The 16,228-nt window shown below is 41.4% G+C and overlaps 1 protein-coding gene across 3 annotated transcripts in view; it reads right to left on the bottom strand.

Moving 5' to 3' along the window:
• Window positions 1–16,228, bottom strand: part of LOC124273943 — a 58,479-nt gene that overhangs the window by 12,205 nt on the left and 30,046 nt on the right. For 2 of the 3 annotated variants that reach the window (XM_046709287.1, XM_046709289.1), the window contains 3 exons: window positions 8,757–8,790; window positions 7,291–7,410; window positions 2,626–2,828 (listed from right to left, as the gene is read on the bottom strand). In XM_046709287.1, coding sequence (XP_046565243.1) covers window positions 2,626–2,828; window positions 7,291–7,410; window positions 8,757–8,790 — 357 coding nt within the window. Of the gene's footprint in view, window positions 1–2,625; window positions 2,829–7,290; window positions 7,411–8,756; window positions 8,791–14,604; window positions 14,821–16,228 lie in introns of those variants that run through there. The other variant, XM_046709290.1, reaches the window with a different exon arrangement.

Here is a 16,228-nt window from a genome sequence, read left to right as displayed (position 1 = left end):
AACCCTGTCTATCTCTTGAATCTCCCAGCACAACTCCTGCCTATCTCTTGAACGTCCCAGTACAACCCCTGCCTATCTCTTGATCATCCCAGGAACATAGGACTGTCCACAGTGAAACCCTGATAATCTGGACACAGTTAATACAAAATACCCACTTTCCAGACAATTCCTGTAAAACCTATCATCATCGACATGATGAACAATGGTTTGTAAATCCTTTCGGTTTGTTAAATTTCAATACAGACTGATGAAACACTGCCATCAACATTGACAAGATATGAAAGTATAAGATATGTCTACATAATATATTTTGTAAGTGTTTATTTTCAAGAGCAGTACAAGCTGTACATCAAAGCAGTGACTGTCCAATGCTTGCACACTTCAGGGAAATTCACCAACCATTCAGGCCACTTCAATAAATAAACATAAAAATTTGGCATACAGTCCTTCCACATATAACTGATGAGATCTGGGAAGTCTCAGCACATTTATCTAATGGCAACAAAATAAACAACAGCCTGTCCTGTGTATTCCATGCGTCTTATTCCAGAAAGCAATATTAGTGCTACAATTATTGTAAGTCTCTGACCAACATCCATTATGGCAGAAAGAAGGTGATGCCTGACAACAGGAGTGGAACATCATCTGCATCAGGTGCTGTACTGGGAACTAGCTTCCTGACTGGACATAATGCCACCATACATGTAAGCAATGGCAATATAAGGAAGAACTGTCCATAGAGTGTTTGTATCAATCATATCACTCATATTATACTCTCAATATTTGGCTAAAAAGGACATGGGAATAATAAACTTAAAATTCTCTCTGTCTGTAAACTTTGAACGTTTGAACAGCAGTATAAACAATAGTATGTGAAGAAAGAAAACAAAAGTGAACTGATTCCCAGCATCAGCATTAAATAACTCCTAACAAGACATTGAGAAGTTCCCCCTCACTAACAGCACAGGTGAAGGAAGCACCAGTAAAATACTTCCCCACTCACAACTACAGCAGTGTGTTCTGCTTCCGTTTCATTCTATAAAACAGTTGCATCAATCTGTCTGTCACAACAAGTGCTGTCTCTATTTTTAAAATGTAAAATGTTAACCTCATGAAAATAAGGCAAACAAGTCCGAAATGTTGTACTGCATCATGTCTATTACTTTTCAAAATTGATGAATATATATATTTCTTTTGCCATCCCTTCCATAGATTAATTACACTCAATGATAAAACGATTGTTTATGTGAATAAAGTATTTCATTTTTTCGAATAATTAAAAGAATTTCTTCACATCCCAATTTTGTCAACTTCTATCAATGCTGTATTACATAAGTGGGAGTGGTCTCCCTTGAGCTTGGTTTCAATGTGGAATCATGTCACAACAAAAACACAACCAAACTTTTAGAGAAAAAAAGATCTCCGCAAAAAACAGGTAATAAACTTGAGGTTAATGGTGGTGACCAAAACACATTCAGCAATAATATACATGTTATATCAACAGTTAATAACAAACTCAACAGCTTTTAATAGACCCATCCAAATATGGAGGATAAAATCAGTCAACAGGAATATATCACAAAGTTAGCTACTGAAATCTACCATATGTACATCATGTCAACAAGGAAAAATATATCACAAAGCTACATAAATAATAAATTGTGATAAGAGAAAACAGTTTGGCCAAGCTTAATCTCACAGTTGGAGTATTTGGCAACTTGTATCTGACTACACGTAAAGCTGATGACCTTGTGTTGAAGGTCAGCCTAGAAGAGATGTGAGACATTAGCACATATGGTGAGATATTCTGTTCCTGGCCTTCCTATCAACAACTCTCCTTGTTTAGATCCAGCAATAATCCATATCCCACCAATCAGCTGTTTGACAACAGAATTCATCATTTGTTTGTTTACACCACACTCAGCAATATTCCAGCTATATGGTGGCAACTACAGAATGAGACTGTCCTGTGAATTGCACTGCAGCAATCCGGGCCTGATCACCTTTAAATTCCAGGTACACTAGGGGCAGTTTGTGAACCTACAGTCTATGTGCAGGGCAAGTAAGTGCTTCCTGTTCAACCAGGGATTTGCTCCTGTTTCCACCTGGGGCGTGATCCCCCACTTGTTTTCACTAACCTTGCAATTACCAAAATATATATCAAATATGCATTAAATGGGACTTAAACAAGAGATTCGTTGGGGGACAGCATGACATTGAAGTAATGGTATGCATCCTGGGACATGGACGAGGTCGAGCCAGACGACATGCTGATGGAATCACTCTCAGATTTGCATGGAGGTTCTAACAGGTCCAGGTTCTGGGGGCGTGATTGACCGAAGCAGTCTTCATCATCAAGTGCACAGTCTTTGACTAAAGGTGACATGGGTACATTTTGTGGTGTCTTGAGCTCGTTCTCCAGGAAGTCAACATCTTCGATCTCCAACGTTACACCATCTCTACTCAAGGTCATACCAGTTTCTTCTTCATTACCGTTCAAGTCAACAATGCCGACAATGGTACGGTCTTCCATCAGCATGGTGAAGTGCTTCCGAGGAAAATAGGCTGGAACACGACAGTCAATCATATCATCCATTTCAGCAGAATATTCTGAAGTGAACTGACCTGACTTCTTCATCATGACTTGCTGGAGCTCGGGATACTCAGCAAGGAATTCAGCAATGTTGATGCCACTGGCATGAGACTTCTGCATGAAGCGCACTGGCACGCGCAGCATTGGCGCCTCTTGCTCGTTGGCGAAACCGAAACCAAGACTTCGCAACATCTGCTCTGGATCCACATTACGTTGAGACAGTAAAATGTCGAGACTGCAACCACAAAAAAAACATCAGTGATTAAAATGATTCTACGTAACCTTTTCAGCTTACGACCAACGCCCTGCTCCAAAAGGCAGCTGAAGCACCAAGTGGTCATTCCTCCCATGCTTTAACATGGACTTAAACTCTCATAGTGCACTGCTGGCTTTGTGGAATGGTGCTCCTAGGTGCCCAGGACTGACTAGTCACATGTTGGCATTAAATTGATAATGAAATACACACATAAATAGATACATACACATCTGTGATAGTAGCAAAGTAAATAAGCAATTACATTTAAAGTGAAAAGGAGCCCCCACATAGAAGGGAATGTCATACCATGAAACTGCCAAAGTTTGTAGAGTTGCTTCATTTTGGGCTAAGACTTTCCAGAAGGAGTGAGGGAAAGGGAAAATATTACGGTTGCAGTGAAATGGGGACGTACTAGATAATCTCATGAAGTGTACCTATATGTGACAGTCCAAGATTGTACTGCCATGACACAGGCAGATATCAAACCTCAAAGTAATAGACTGAGAAAAGACCTCCATTTGACTGTCAGATATCCAATCTCTGTGTATCAGACTGATATTAGACCTCCAAGTGACAGACAGAGGGTGTCATACCTCTACATATCCATCACAGACTAGACCTCCATTTGACTGTCAGAGACTTGCTTCAAACACTGTGACAGTCAGGGATCAGACGGACACAAACCTTATCTCCATGTGGCAGTCAGAGATCATACCCCCATGTGGCAGTCAGAGATCATATCTCCATGTCACAGACAGAGATCACACCTCCATGTCACAGACAGAGATCACACCTCCATGTCATGTCAGAGAGAGATCATACCTCTATGTGGCAGTCAAACACCTTATTTTCATGTCAGAGACAGAGATCACACCTCTATGTGGCAGTCAAACACCTTATCTTCGTGTCACAGACAGAGATCATACCTCTATGTGGCAGTCAAACACCTTATTTTCATGTCACAGACAGAGATCATACCTCTATGTGGCAGTCAAACACCTCTATCTTATCTTTGTGTCATGTCACAGACAGAGATCATACCTCTATGTGGCAGTCAAACACCTTATCTTTGTGTCACAGACAGAGATCATACCTCTATGTGGCAGTCAAACACCTTATCTCCATGTGGTAGAGAGAGATCATACCTCTAAGTGGCAGTCAAACACCTTACTTCATGTCACAGACAGAGATCATACCTCTATGTGGCAGTCAAACACCTTATCTTCGTGTCACAGACAGAGATCATACCTCTATGTGGCAGTCAAACACCTTATCTTTTGTGTCACAGACAGAGATCATACCTCTATGTGGCAGTCAAACACCTTATCTCCATGTGGCAGAGAGATCATACCTCTAAGTGGCAGTCAAACACCTTACTTCATGTCACAGACAGAGATCATACCTCTATGTGGCAGTCAAACACCTTATCTCCATGTGGCACAGACAGAGATCATACCTCTATGTGGCAGTCAAACACCTTATCTTCATGTCACAGACAGAGATCATACCTCTATGTGGCAGTCAAACACCTTATCTTCGTGTCACAGACAGAGATCATACCTCTATGTGGCAGTCAAACACCTTATCTTTGTGTCACAGACAGAGATCATACCTCTATGTGGCAGTCAAACACCTTATCTTCGTGTCACAGACAGAGATCATATCTCTATGTGACAGACAGAGATCATACTCCGAAGTGACCCAGACTGACCATACCTTGATGTATCAGACAGTGTTTGTCCCGACAGGTAATGTGGCAGAGATCATACCTCCATTTGACAGACAGAGATCATACTCCGAAGTGACCCAGAGTGACCATACCTTGATGTATCAGACAGTGTTTGTCCCGACAGGTAATGTGGCAGAGATCATACCTCCATTTGACAGACAGAGATCATACTCCGAAGTGACCCAGAGTGACCATACCTTGATGTATCAGACAGTGTTTGTCCCGACAGGTAATGTGGCAGAGATCATACCTCCATTTGACAGACAGAGATCATACTCTGAAGTGACCCAGAGTGACCATACCTTGATGTATCAGACAGTGTTTGTCCCGACAGGTAATGTGGCAGACATGTCACAGACAGAGATCATACCTCTATGTGGCAGTCAAACACCTTATCTTCGTGTCACAGACAGAGATCATACCTCTATGTGGCAGTCAAACACCTTATCTTCGTGTCACAGACAGAGATCATACCTCTATGTGGCAGTCAAACACCTTATCTCCATGTGGCAGAGAGAGATCATACCTCTATGTGGCAGTCAAACACCTTATCTTCGTGTCACAGACAGAGATCATACCTCTATGTGGCAGTCAAACACCTTATCTTTGTGTCACAGACAGAGATCATACCTCTATGTGGCAGTCAAACACCTTATCTCCATGTGGTAGAGAGAGATCATACCTCTAAGTGGCAGTCAAACACCTTACTTCATGTCACAGACAGAGATCATACCTCTATGTGGCAGTCAAACACCTTATCTTCGTGTCACAGACAGAGATCATACCTCTATGTGGCAGTCAAACACCTTATCTTTGTGTCACAGACAGAGATCATACCTCTATGTGGCAGTCAAACACCTTATCTCCATGTGGCAGAGAGAGATCATACCTCTAAGTGGCAGTCAAACACCTTACTTCATGTCACAGACAGAGATCATACCTCTATGTGGCAGTCAAACACCTTATCTCCATGTGGCAGAGAGAGATCATACCTCTAAGTGGCAGTCAAACACCTTACTTCATGTCACAGACAGAGATCATACCTCTATGTGGCAGTCAAACACCTTATCTTCGTGTCACAGACAGAGATCATACCTCTATGTGGCAGTCAAACACCTTATCTTTGTGTCACAGACAGAGATCATACCTCTATGTGGCAGTCAAACACCTTATCTTCGTGTCACAGACAGAGATCATACCTCTATGTGACAGACAGAGATCATACTCCGAAGTGACCCAGACTGACCATACCTTGATGTATCAGACAGTGTTTGTCCCGACAGGTAATGTGGCAGAGATCATACCTCCATTTGACAGACAGAGATCATACTCCGAAGTGACCCAGAGTGACCATACCTTGATGTATCAGACAGTGTTTGTCCCGGCAGGTAATGTGGCAGAGATCATACCTCCATTTGACAGACAGAGATCATACTCCGAAGTGACCCAGAGTGACCATACCTTGATGTATCAGACAGTGTTTGTCCCGACAGGTAATGTGGCAGAGATCATACCTCTATGTGACAGACAGAGATCATACTCCGAAGTGACCCAGAGTGACCATACCTTGATGTATCAGACAGTGTTTGTCCCGACAGGTAATGTGGCAGTGATCATACCTCTATGTGACAGACAGAGATCATACTCCGAAGTGACCCAGAGTGACCATACCTTGATGTATCAGACAGTGTTTGTCCCGGCAGGTAATGCAGTGCAGCAGCAGTGAAGCAACATGGGGAATGGTTGGGTACCTGCTTGACCCCTCAAACAGGTTTCCCATCTGCCCAGGGGGCCAACTCCTCATAGCCTGTGATAGTATTACATCACACCCCTGGGAAAGTATTGTTTGTGAGGGGCACCTGTCTGCACATATGCTGTACTGTGTCAACATCAGGACACAGAGTTATCACCTGTCTGACTATCTACCTGTCAATCAAACTCACTCATGTGTGAACAGTAGTAATTTCTATCACTGAGGACTACGTGAATCAGTTTGCCTCAATCATGTGCATACTGGACCAGTGTTGTGCTCTGTTCTGGAATAGTGTTTTGTTCAGCACATGAACAGCCTTTTGCTTTGAACAGAAATAGTGTTCTGCTCTCTACAGGAGCAGTATTTTGTTCAATACATGAACAGTGTTTTGTTTAATGCAGGAAAATTGTTTTGTTCCATACTGGAAAAGTAAGTGTTTGGCTCTGTACAGGAATAGTGATCTGCTCATATTAGGAATAGTGTTTTGTTCAGTTTAATAAGAGTATCATGATCCATTGAGGCTCAAGGAACCAACTATACCTGTAGAGAATCAGATGTATCAGACTGTTTTCTTAGTCCTTACCACTTGTTGTATATTTTAGTCAAAAAGATCATTACAATCTACAGTTATAACTCAAAGTGTGGGACATACATGAGCAAGGTTGATGCCTGCTCTAGAACAATTAGTGATGCCCTGAACTTGATCTACTAATGAAGTCAATGGGACTTCCTTGAGACTATGGGTCCCGACTCATGGTCACTATGATATAATGTACGAAATCAGCATTTCTTCTGCAAATACTTGACATATTTTGGAAACTCTTGTTTCACCTAACTGCCTGATACCTTTTCTCGGTTGTGCTGTTTGGACTCTCTGCCTGATAGTTTCAATGATGCTCCTTGGTGGGCCTTTAAACAAATTAAGAAACACAGATGTAAATGAGTTGCTCATGATCTACCTGTTGGCGCTTGAGCCGCTTGTCTGGCCTGAGACCTCGGAGTTGAAGCTTGTCCAACCGTAGTTACCAGCAGCTTTCAGACTGGACAGCCGTGGGTCAAGTGGGGGCACTGCACTTGTGCTAAAATAATAGATAAATAGCATTCATAATTTAGGGTGAAATCAAACATTTGTTGACATGTTTTCTAGGAAATCGCTATCACAAAATAGCATTAGGGTATCATAAATTAGATGGTAAAATGTCACTAAAAACAGGTCACTAATTAAGATTTCATTTCTTTTACAATCACTCCTACACACAATGGTCAACAACAATCACTTCTACACACAATAATCAACAACAATCACTCCTACACACAATAGTCAACAACAATCACTCCTACACACAATAGTCAACAACAATCACCCTACACACAATGGTCAAGAACAATCACTCCTACACACAATGGTCAACAACAATCACTCCTACACACAATGGTCAACAACAATCATTCTTTCACACAATGGTCAACAACAATCACTCCTACACACAATGGTCAACAACAATCACTCTCTACACACAATGGTCAACAACAATCACTCCTACACACAATGGTCAACAACAATCACTCCTACACACACAATGGTCAACAACAATCACTCCTACACACAATGGTCAACAACAATCACTCCTACACACAATGGTCAACAACAATCACTCCTACACACAATGGTCAACAACAATCACTCCTACACACAATGGTCAACAACAATCACTCTTACACACAATGGTCAACAACAATCACTCCTACACACAATGGTCAACAACAATCACTCCTACACACAATGGTCAACAACAATCACTCTTACACACAATGGTCAACAACAATCACTCCTACACACAACAACAATCACTCTACACAATGGTCAACAATCACTCCTACACACAATGGTCAACAACAATCACTCCTACACACAATGGTCAACAACAATCACTCCTACACACAATAGTCAACAACAATCACTCCTACACACAATGGTCAACAACAATCACTCCTACACACAATGGTCAACAACAATCACTCTTACACACAATGGTCAACAACAATCACTCCTACAACAATCACTCCTACACACAATGGTCAACAACAATCACTCCTACACACAATGGTCAACAAAAATCACTCCTACACACAGTGGTCAACAACAATCACTCCTACACACAATGGTCAACAACAATCACTCCTACACACAATGGTCAACAAAAATCACTCCTACACACAGTGGTCAACAATCACTCCTACACTGAACACTGAGTGGGTAGTATTGTACACAGTAGTCAACAAGAGTCAGCCATCTAAAGAAGACCAGGGTGTAGATGCAGACATACACTCCTACAGCTCAATGGTCAAAAAGTGGTCAAGAAGACAACAACCTATAAAACTGTTTACTTATGTTTGTTTGAGTAGCCAGAAAGAAATAACATACCTCGCTGCGCTGACGACGGCTGATAATGTGTTTGCTGAAATCAACAAGAAGATATTTGTCAGGTGCAAAATATGAAATGTCTATAAGTTGAAGAGTTCATGTGACTGCAAAGAATGTGCTGACTAACTCCGGCTGTCAACAGCGATGCTCCACTAGATGTTATCACACTTTGTTTGTTTCACTTCCTTCAGTTGATGTCAATACCTATATTTACCTCATTCACTCTGCATTATTCTATTTTTTGTCTGTTTCCTCATGTAAACACGATAAGCCTTCAGGTCGTGAATTCATTCATGTACACTCCACACACAAGAATAAGATTACCACAAGCAATATATATTTCATGAAAAATATAAATTCTATTTATACTTATAATTAGTCATTAAAGACATTATGAAACATTCCCACCACATATTAGAGAAGTAACATTTCATAAATGGTTCCAGGTCTTTGATAGCATAGAGGAGACCTAGAGCTGTATACAACACGCAACGGACGGGAATACAAGCATGTAGAAATGTGCTTCTTCTTCCCATCGGTCCTATCTTTCACTATGTAGGAAGTGTCCATTAAGTAGGTTGTTAATTGTGAATCATTAAAACTGATTAATCATTAAGGTTAATTGGGTAGCACTGTTTTGGTAAACTGACAAATGCTTCTATATTGGATCCTGGGGCAAAGGGCCTGGAGAAGATGGGCAGGGTTGGAGAAGAGGGGCGAGGAGTAGGTCAGGGAAGGGGTGTGTGTGTGACAGTGTTGGAGAGGGACACTGAATGGAAGTGAGGTCTTCTCAAAAGACAATGGGTAAATCAAGCTAAGGATACGAGTCAGGTTTTCTTTCTAAAAATTCTATCATTTGCTTACCTCAAGACTGGCACAGACCTTATAATTTAAAAACAGTGTTTATCATCTGAACTGCTCACACAGTACACATTCAGTGCAGGTTATGGAGCCCACAGTGTAAATACTGCTCTACAGCCAGCAATAGATTGGGTTGAGTGGTGTTAAGAATCTGGTACCTAAACCTTTTATGTTGAGTTGAGGCCAGACAGAAGCTGCAATGGGATGTGAGATGTGTAGAGCAAGGACCAGATGGGAACCAATTATCAGGATGGCAAAACACTGAAAGTATCTCAGTTCTCAGGTTTGGGCAGCAAGTTGCTGCATTCCGAACAGAAGCCTGCCCAGATTATTGAGACCATTACAGAAGCATGGTGGAGGGTTTCGTTTGAGATATATACAGAGAATGCTGTGACCTATGTCCTGACATGCTTATCTGCCGTGTGTAATCTGTGTACCCTGATAACACCCCAGGCCTCCCCTCCCCCCTACCAATACACCAGGAAGTAATGTGTGAGGGCAGTTCCTGTAACCTGCCTCATAGGTCATCCTATCAGCTGACCCTGGCATTGATGACCTGACACTTGGTCAGAGTGGACGGACCAAGTACCTTGAAATCTGTTGTTAGGTATATTGTAAGTTCGGATACATCACAGCAGTAGCAGAATATAATGAAAAGAAAACCTTTCCTCTATGAAGACGAAAGTTCACCTGGATGACAGAAATCATTAGTATATCGGGGAACAGTCACATATAGTACATACACCCGCACACACATATAACAGGTACATATAGTACATACACCTGCACACAAATATAACAGTCACATATAGTACATACATCCGCACACACATATAACAGTCACATATAGTACATACACCCGCACACACATATAACAGTCACATATAGTACATACACGCGCACACACATATAACAGTCACATATAGTACATACACCATGCATAACACATATAACAGTCAGTCACATATAGTACATACACCTTTTATACACACATATAACAGTCACATAGTACATACACCCCACACACATATAACAGTCACATATAGTACATACACCTGCACACACATATAACAGTCACATATAGTACATACACCTGCACACACATATAACAGTCACATATAGTACATACACCTGCACACACATATAACAGTCACATATAGTACATACACCTGCACACACATATAACAGTCACACATACACCTGCACACATATAACAGTCACATATACACCTACACACACCACATATATAGTACACACACACACATATAACAGTCACATATAGTACATACACCCTGCACACACATATAACAGTCATATATCACATATAGTACATACACCTGCACACACATATAACAGTCACATATAGTACATACACCTGCACACACATATAACAGTCACATATAGTACATACACCCGCACACACATATAACAGTCACATATAGTACATACACCCGCACACACATATAACAGTCACATATAGTACATACACCTGCACACACATATAACAGGTACACACATACACCTGCACACACATATAACAGTCACATATAGTACATACACCTGCACACACATATAACAGTCACATATAACAGTCACATATAGTACATACACCTGCACACACATATAACAGTCACATATAGTACATACACCTGCACACACATATAACAGTCAGTCATATAGTACATACACCTCACATATAACAGTCACATATAGTACATACACCTGTAACACATATAAGTACATACACCTGCAACAGTCACATATAGTACATACACCAAGCACACATATAATAACAGTCACATATAGTACATACACCTGCACACACATATAACAGTCACATATAGTACATACACCTGCACACACATATAACAGTCACATATAGTACATACACCTGCACACACATATAACAGTCACATATAGTACATACACCCTGCACACACATATAACAGTCACATATAGTACATACACCTGCACACACATATAACAGTCACATATAGTACATACACTGCACACACATATAACAGTCACATATAGTACATACACCTGCAGTCACATATAGTACATACACCAAGCACACACATATAACAGTCACATATAGTACATACACCTGCACACACATATAACAGTCACATATAGTACATACATAACAGTACATATACATACACACACACATATAACAGTCACATATAGTACATACACCTACACACACATATAACAGTCACATATAGTACATACACCTGCACACATATAACAGTCACATATAGTACATACACCTGCACATACACACCTACACACACATATAACAGTCACATATAGTACATACACCCACACACACATATAACAGTCACATATAGTACATACACCCGCACACACATATAACAGTCACATATAGTACATACACCTGCACACACATATAACAGGCCTGGGCCTAGATTTTCTAAGCTCTCTTAGCGCTAAGATAGTCGTAAGTTAATGTTAATGCATGGCACTTCCGACTATCTTAGCGCTAAGAGAGCTTCGAAAATCTAGGCCCTGGTCATTAATAAAAATATCATGTGGGCTGTATTCTGTGGAATGCTTTTGAACACACAGTATCTCTAATGGTGGGAACACACAGTATCTCTACTGGTGGGAACACACAGTATCTCTAATGGTGGGAACACACAGTATCTCTACTGGTGGGAACACACAGTATCTCTACTGGTGGGAACACACAGTATCTCTAATGGGGAACACACAGTGGGTGGGAACACACAGTATCTCTAATGGTGGGAACACACAGTATCTCTAATGGTGGGAACACACAGTATCTCTAATGATGGGAACACACAGTATCTCTAATGATGGGAACACACAGTATCTCTAATGATGGGAACACACAGTCATCTCTAATGATGGGAACACACAGTCACATCTCTAATGGTGGGAACACACAGTATCTCTAATGGTGGGAACACACAGTATCTCTAATGGTGGGAACACACAGTATCTCTACTGGTGGGAACACACAGTATCTCTACTGGTGGGAACACACAGTATCTCTAATGGTGGGAACACACAGTATCTCTAATGGTGGGAACACACAGTATCTCTAATGGTGGGAACACACAGTATCTCTAATGGTGGGAACACACAGTATCTCTCTAATGGTGGGAACACACAGTCTCTAATGGTGGGAACATCTCTAATGGTGGGAACACACAGTATCTCTAATGGTGGGAACACACAGTATCTCTAATGGTGGGAACACACAGGAACACACAGTATCTCTAATGGTGGGGAACACATCTCTAATGGTGGGAACACACAGTATCTCTAATGGTGGGACAGTATCTCTACAGGGAACACACAGTATCTCTACTGGTGGGAACACACAGTATCTCTACTGGTGGGAACACACAGTATCTCTAATGGTGGGAACACACAGTATCTCTATCTCTAATCTGGTGGGAACACACAGTATCTCTACTGGTGGGAACACACAGTATCTCTACTGGTGGGAACACACTCTCTACTGGTGGGAACACACAGTATCTCTACTGGTGGGAACACACAGTATCTCTACTGGTGGGAACACACAGTATCTCTACTGGTGGGAACACACAGTATCTCTACTGGTGGGAACACACAGTCACATCTCTACTGGTGGGAACACACAGTATCTCTACTGGTGGGAACACACAGTATCTCTACTGGTGGGAACACACAGTATCTCTAATGGTGGGAACACACAGTATCTCTAATGGTTGGCTGGGCTCAAGTGAAGCAGAGTTTGCTAAAGTTTAAAAAGCTCATAACAAATATACGTCATAATCTTTCACAGTAAAATCCTGTCAATTCTATTGTATGGTCCTGAGGATTGGGGCATTGTAAGGTATAGATGACAAAATACAGCTACCAGTAAATGTTTTCTCCTCCTCCAGAAATCAACAACTTGTGACATTGTACTTCAGGAATGTGCAAAATACCCAAAATGTACACTGAAATGTTCTATATTTATACTGGTTAAAACTCATCTCCTAACCACTATCCGTCTTAAGCTGCTTAGATGTTATTTTTTATCTGGCTCAAAATGTAAGTGATGCTAGAAATATAAATAACTTGGCTATGTTAATTAAAACCACTCTGTTTCAACTGCGTCTTGGATACGCTGGTTTGTACGGGAAGTTGGGGATGTTGAGTTCTTTCATAATGTATGACATTGTTCATATCAAGAACGGACTGAAAATATTCAAACTGGAAAATGTTCATATCATATTCAATGTTTAAACATGGTATATGTGAAGATTTATGTGACTGCTGTAAATTTAAAGATCTAAGATGTCATCATATCAACATACACATTCTGTAAACTAATGTCAACAGAACCTGACCAGCTTCTATAGACTGTGGCTATATTCATACACCATGTAATGTCAAAATGTACACTTGAACGTATCACTCACATATTGTAATTGTTTTACTGCTACTACAGGCCTTTGACCTAAAGTAAAGAAATAAAGAGGTACCTCCTCGACTGAACAGTTCCTGGAAAGGACAATGTGATTCTAATGCATGTGTTTACTAAATATTTCCATGGATTTACTATGTACTAAGTGCATCAGAGTTCAACAAGTGACCAAAATCTGTTTCAATAAGGGAGTTCGATATCATTTGAGCCAGAATGAGTCATTAAATTACCACGGGGAGTCTAGCTGAAGACCACAAATTCAACAAGGATAATAAAAATCAATTATATGAGCATGTTTACACACATGCCTGAAAAAACACTACAGCTAAGAAAGTGTCATATATCAATATAGTCGATATGGTAGCCATTGATAAAATATGTTTGTGAGAAGTTTTAAATCATTGTAACACACTTCACATATACTCTTATGTCACCTGGGATGTTATTTTAGAGGTAAAGTGTTTCAAAAGTAGGATTAGTAGAATGAAGTTCATAACATCAAAATGACAGTTTCCAAATAGTCATGATTGTACATACACCCGTGATCCACTAGAAACGCCTGCCAGCTGTATACACTCAAATCCATAGCTTGTTACTCCATTCTACAGCACTGTAAGGCAGGTCTACACAGGTAGGTAGATATGAAGCCTTATCTCACACATTATCAGTGACTGCACTCAGCCACGTTTCATAACTGTTTTCTAAATCAGGCAAAATCCTCGGAAAACCCCTGTTTAAAGCGTGTGCCAGATTTCTTCCCAAGCTGTGCCAGGCACTGCCAATACACGTGAGGCCAGGTCAGCCTCATCTACTGCTTCAGAGGAGAGGTTTTCTTAAAGCTAGGGGATTAAATATGATTGTATTGTCAGGACTGCTCACTCATGATAAAATCTTCGGAGGTGATTTTTTATAATTGATTTACAGTGAGACAGCTGAAGTTGTTGACATATTTATGTTTGGTTATAAATAACTCTGCACTGTTAAAAAACTTATCTGGAAAGGAGAGAGAGAGAGACGGAGTGCATGTGTGTGTCCATCCGTCCGTGTGTACTGAGAGTTGAACTGTAACAGTGATATATGGCCATCAAAGGCTGGTCAAGTGGCTGGGCTCTGTGGCTGGGTGTGTTGGTCCTGACTGATTTACTTAGCATGAAGAGGTATGTTTGTTATCTGATCACCATGTAGAGTTTATGAAGATCCTAAAGCACCTGTCAACATGTGAAATATAGGATCATCGAAGACCTGGAAAATCGAGGCAGACCAATGACAGAGATGACTAAGTCCACACTAAACTGGTGATCGTCCTTAAACTACACAATCATTACATTTTGCCATAATATCCGTAAATGAATCGTTAATCGATGATGGCACAATGCCCCGTCAGCAGCACAATCACCAACAGGTGACACAATGCCCCGTCAGCAGCACAATCACCAACAGGTGATACAATGCCCCGTCAGCAGCACAATCACCAACAGGTGACACAATGACCAGTCAGCAGCACAATCACCAACAGGTGACACAATGCCCCGTCAGTAGCACAATTACCAACAGGTGACACAATGACCCGTCAGCAGCACAATCACCAACAGGTGACACAATGACCCGTCAGCAGCACAATCACCAACAGGTGACACAATGACCTGTCAGCAGCACAATCACCAACAGGTGACACAATGCCCCGTCAGCAGCACAATCACCAACAGGTGACACAATGACCCGTCAGCAGCACAATCACCAACAGGTGACACAATGCCCCGTCAGCAGCACAATCACCAACAGGTGACACAATGACCTGTCAGCAGCACAATCACCAACAGGTGACACAATGCCCCATCAGCAGCACAATCACCAACAGGTGACACAATGCCCCGTCAGCAGCACAATCACCAACAGGTGACACAATGACCCGTCAGCAGCACAATCAACAACAGGTGACACAATGCCCCGTCAGTAGCACAATCACCAACAGGTGACACAATGCCCCGTCAGCAGCACAATCACCAACAGGTGACACAATGCCCGTCAGCAGCACAATCACCAACAGGTGACACAATGCCCCGTCAGCAGCACAATCACCAACAGGTGACACAATGCCCCGTCAGCAGCACAATCACCAACAGGTGACACAATGCCCGTCAGCAGCACAATCACCAGCACA

This window comes from Haliotis rubra, unplaced genomic scaffold (genome assembly GCF_003918875.1).
Source record: "Haliotis rubra isolate DU_JTF1 unplaced genomic scaffold, ASM391887v1 Scf186, whole genome shotgun sequence".
NCBI classification, from domain to species: Eukaryota; Metazoa; Mollusca; class Gastropoda; order Lepetellida; family Haliotidae; genus Haliotis; species Haliotis rubra.
The sequence above is the reverse complement of the archived record's forward strand: the minus strand, read 5'-3'. Positions and strand labels throughout refer to the sequence as shown.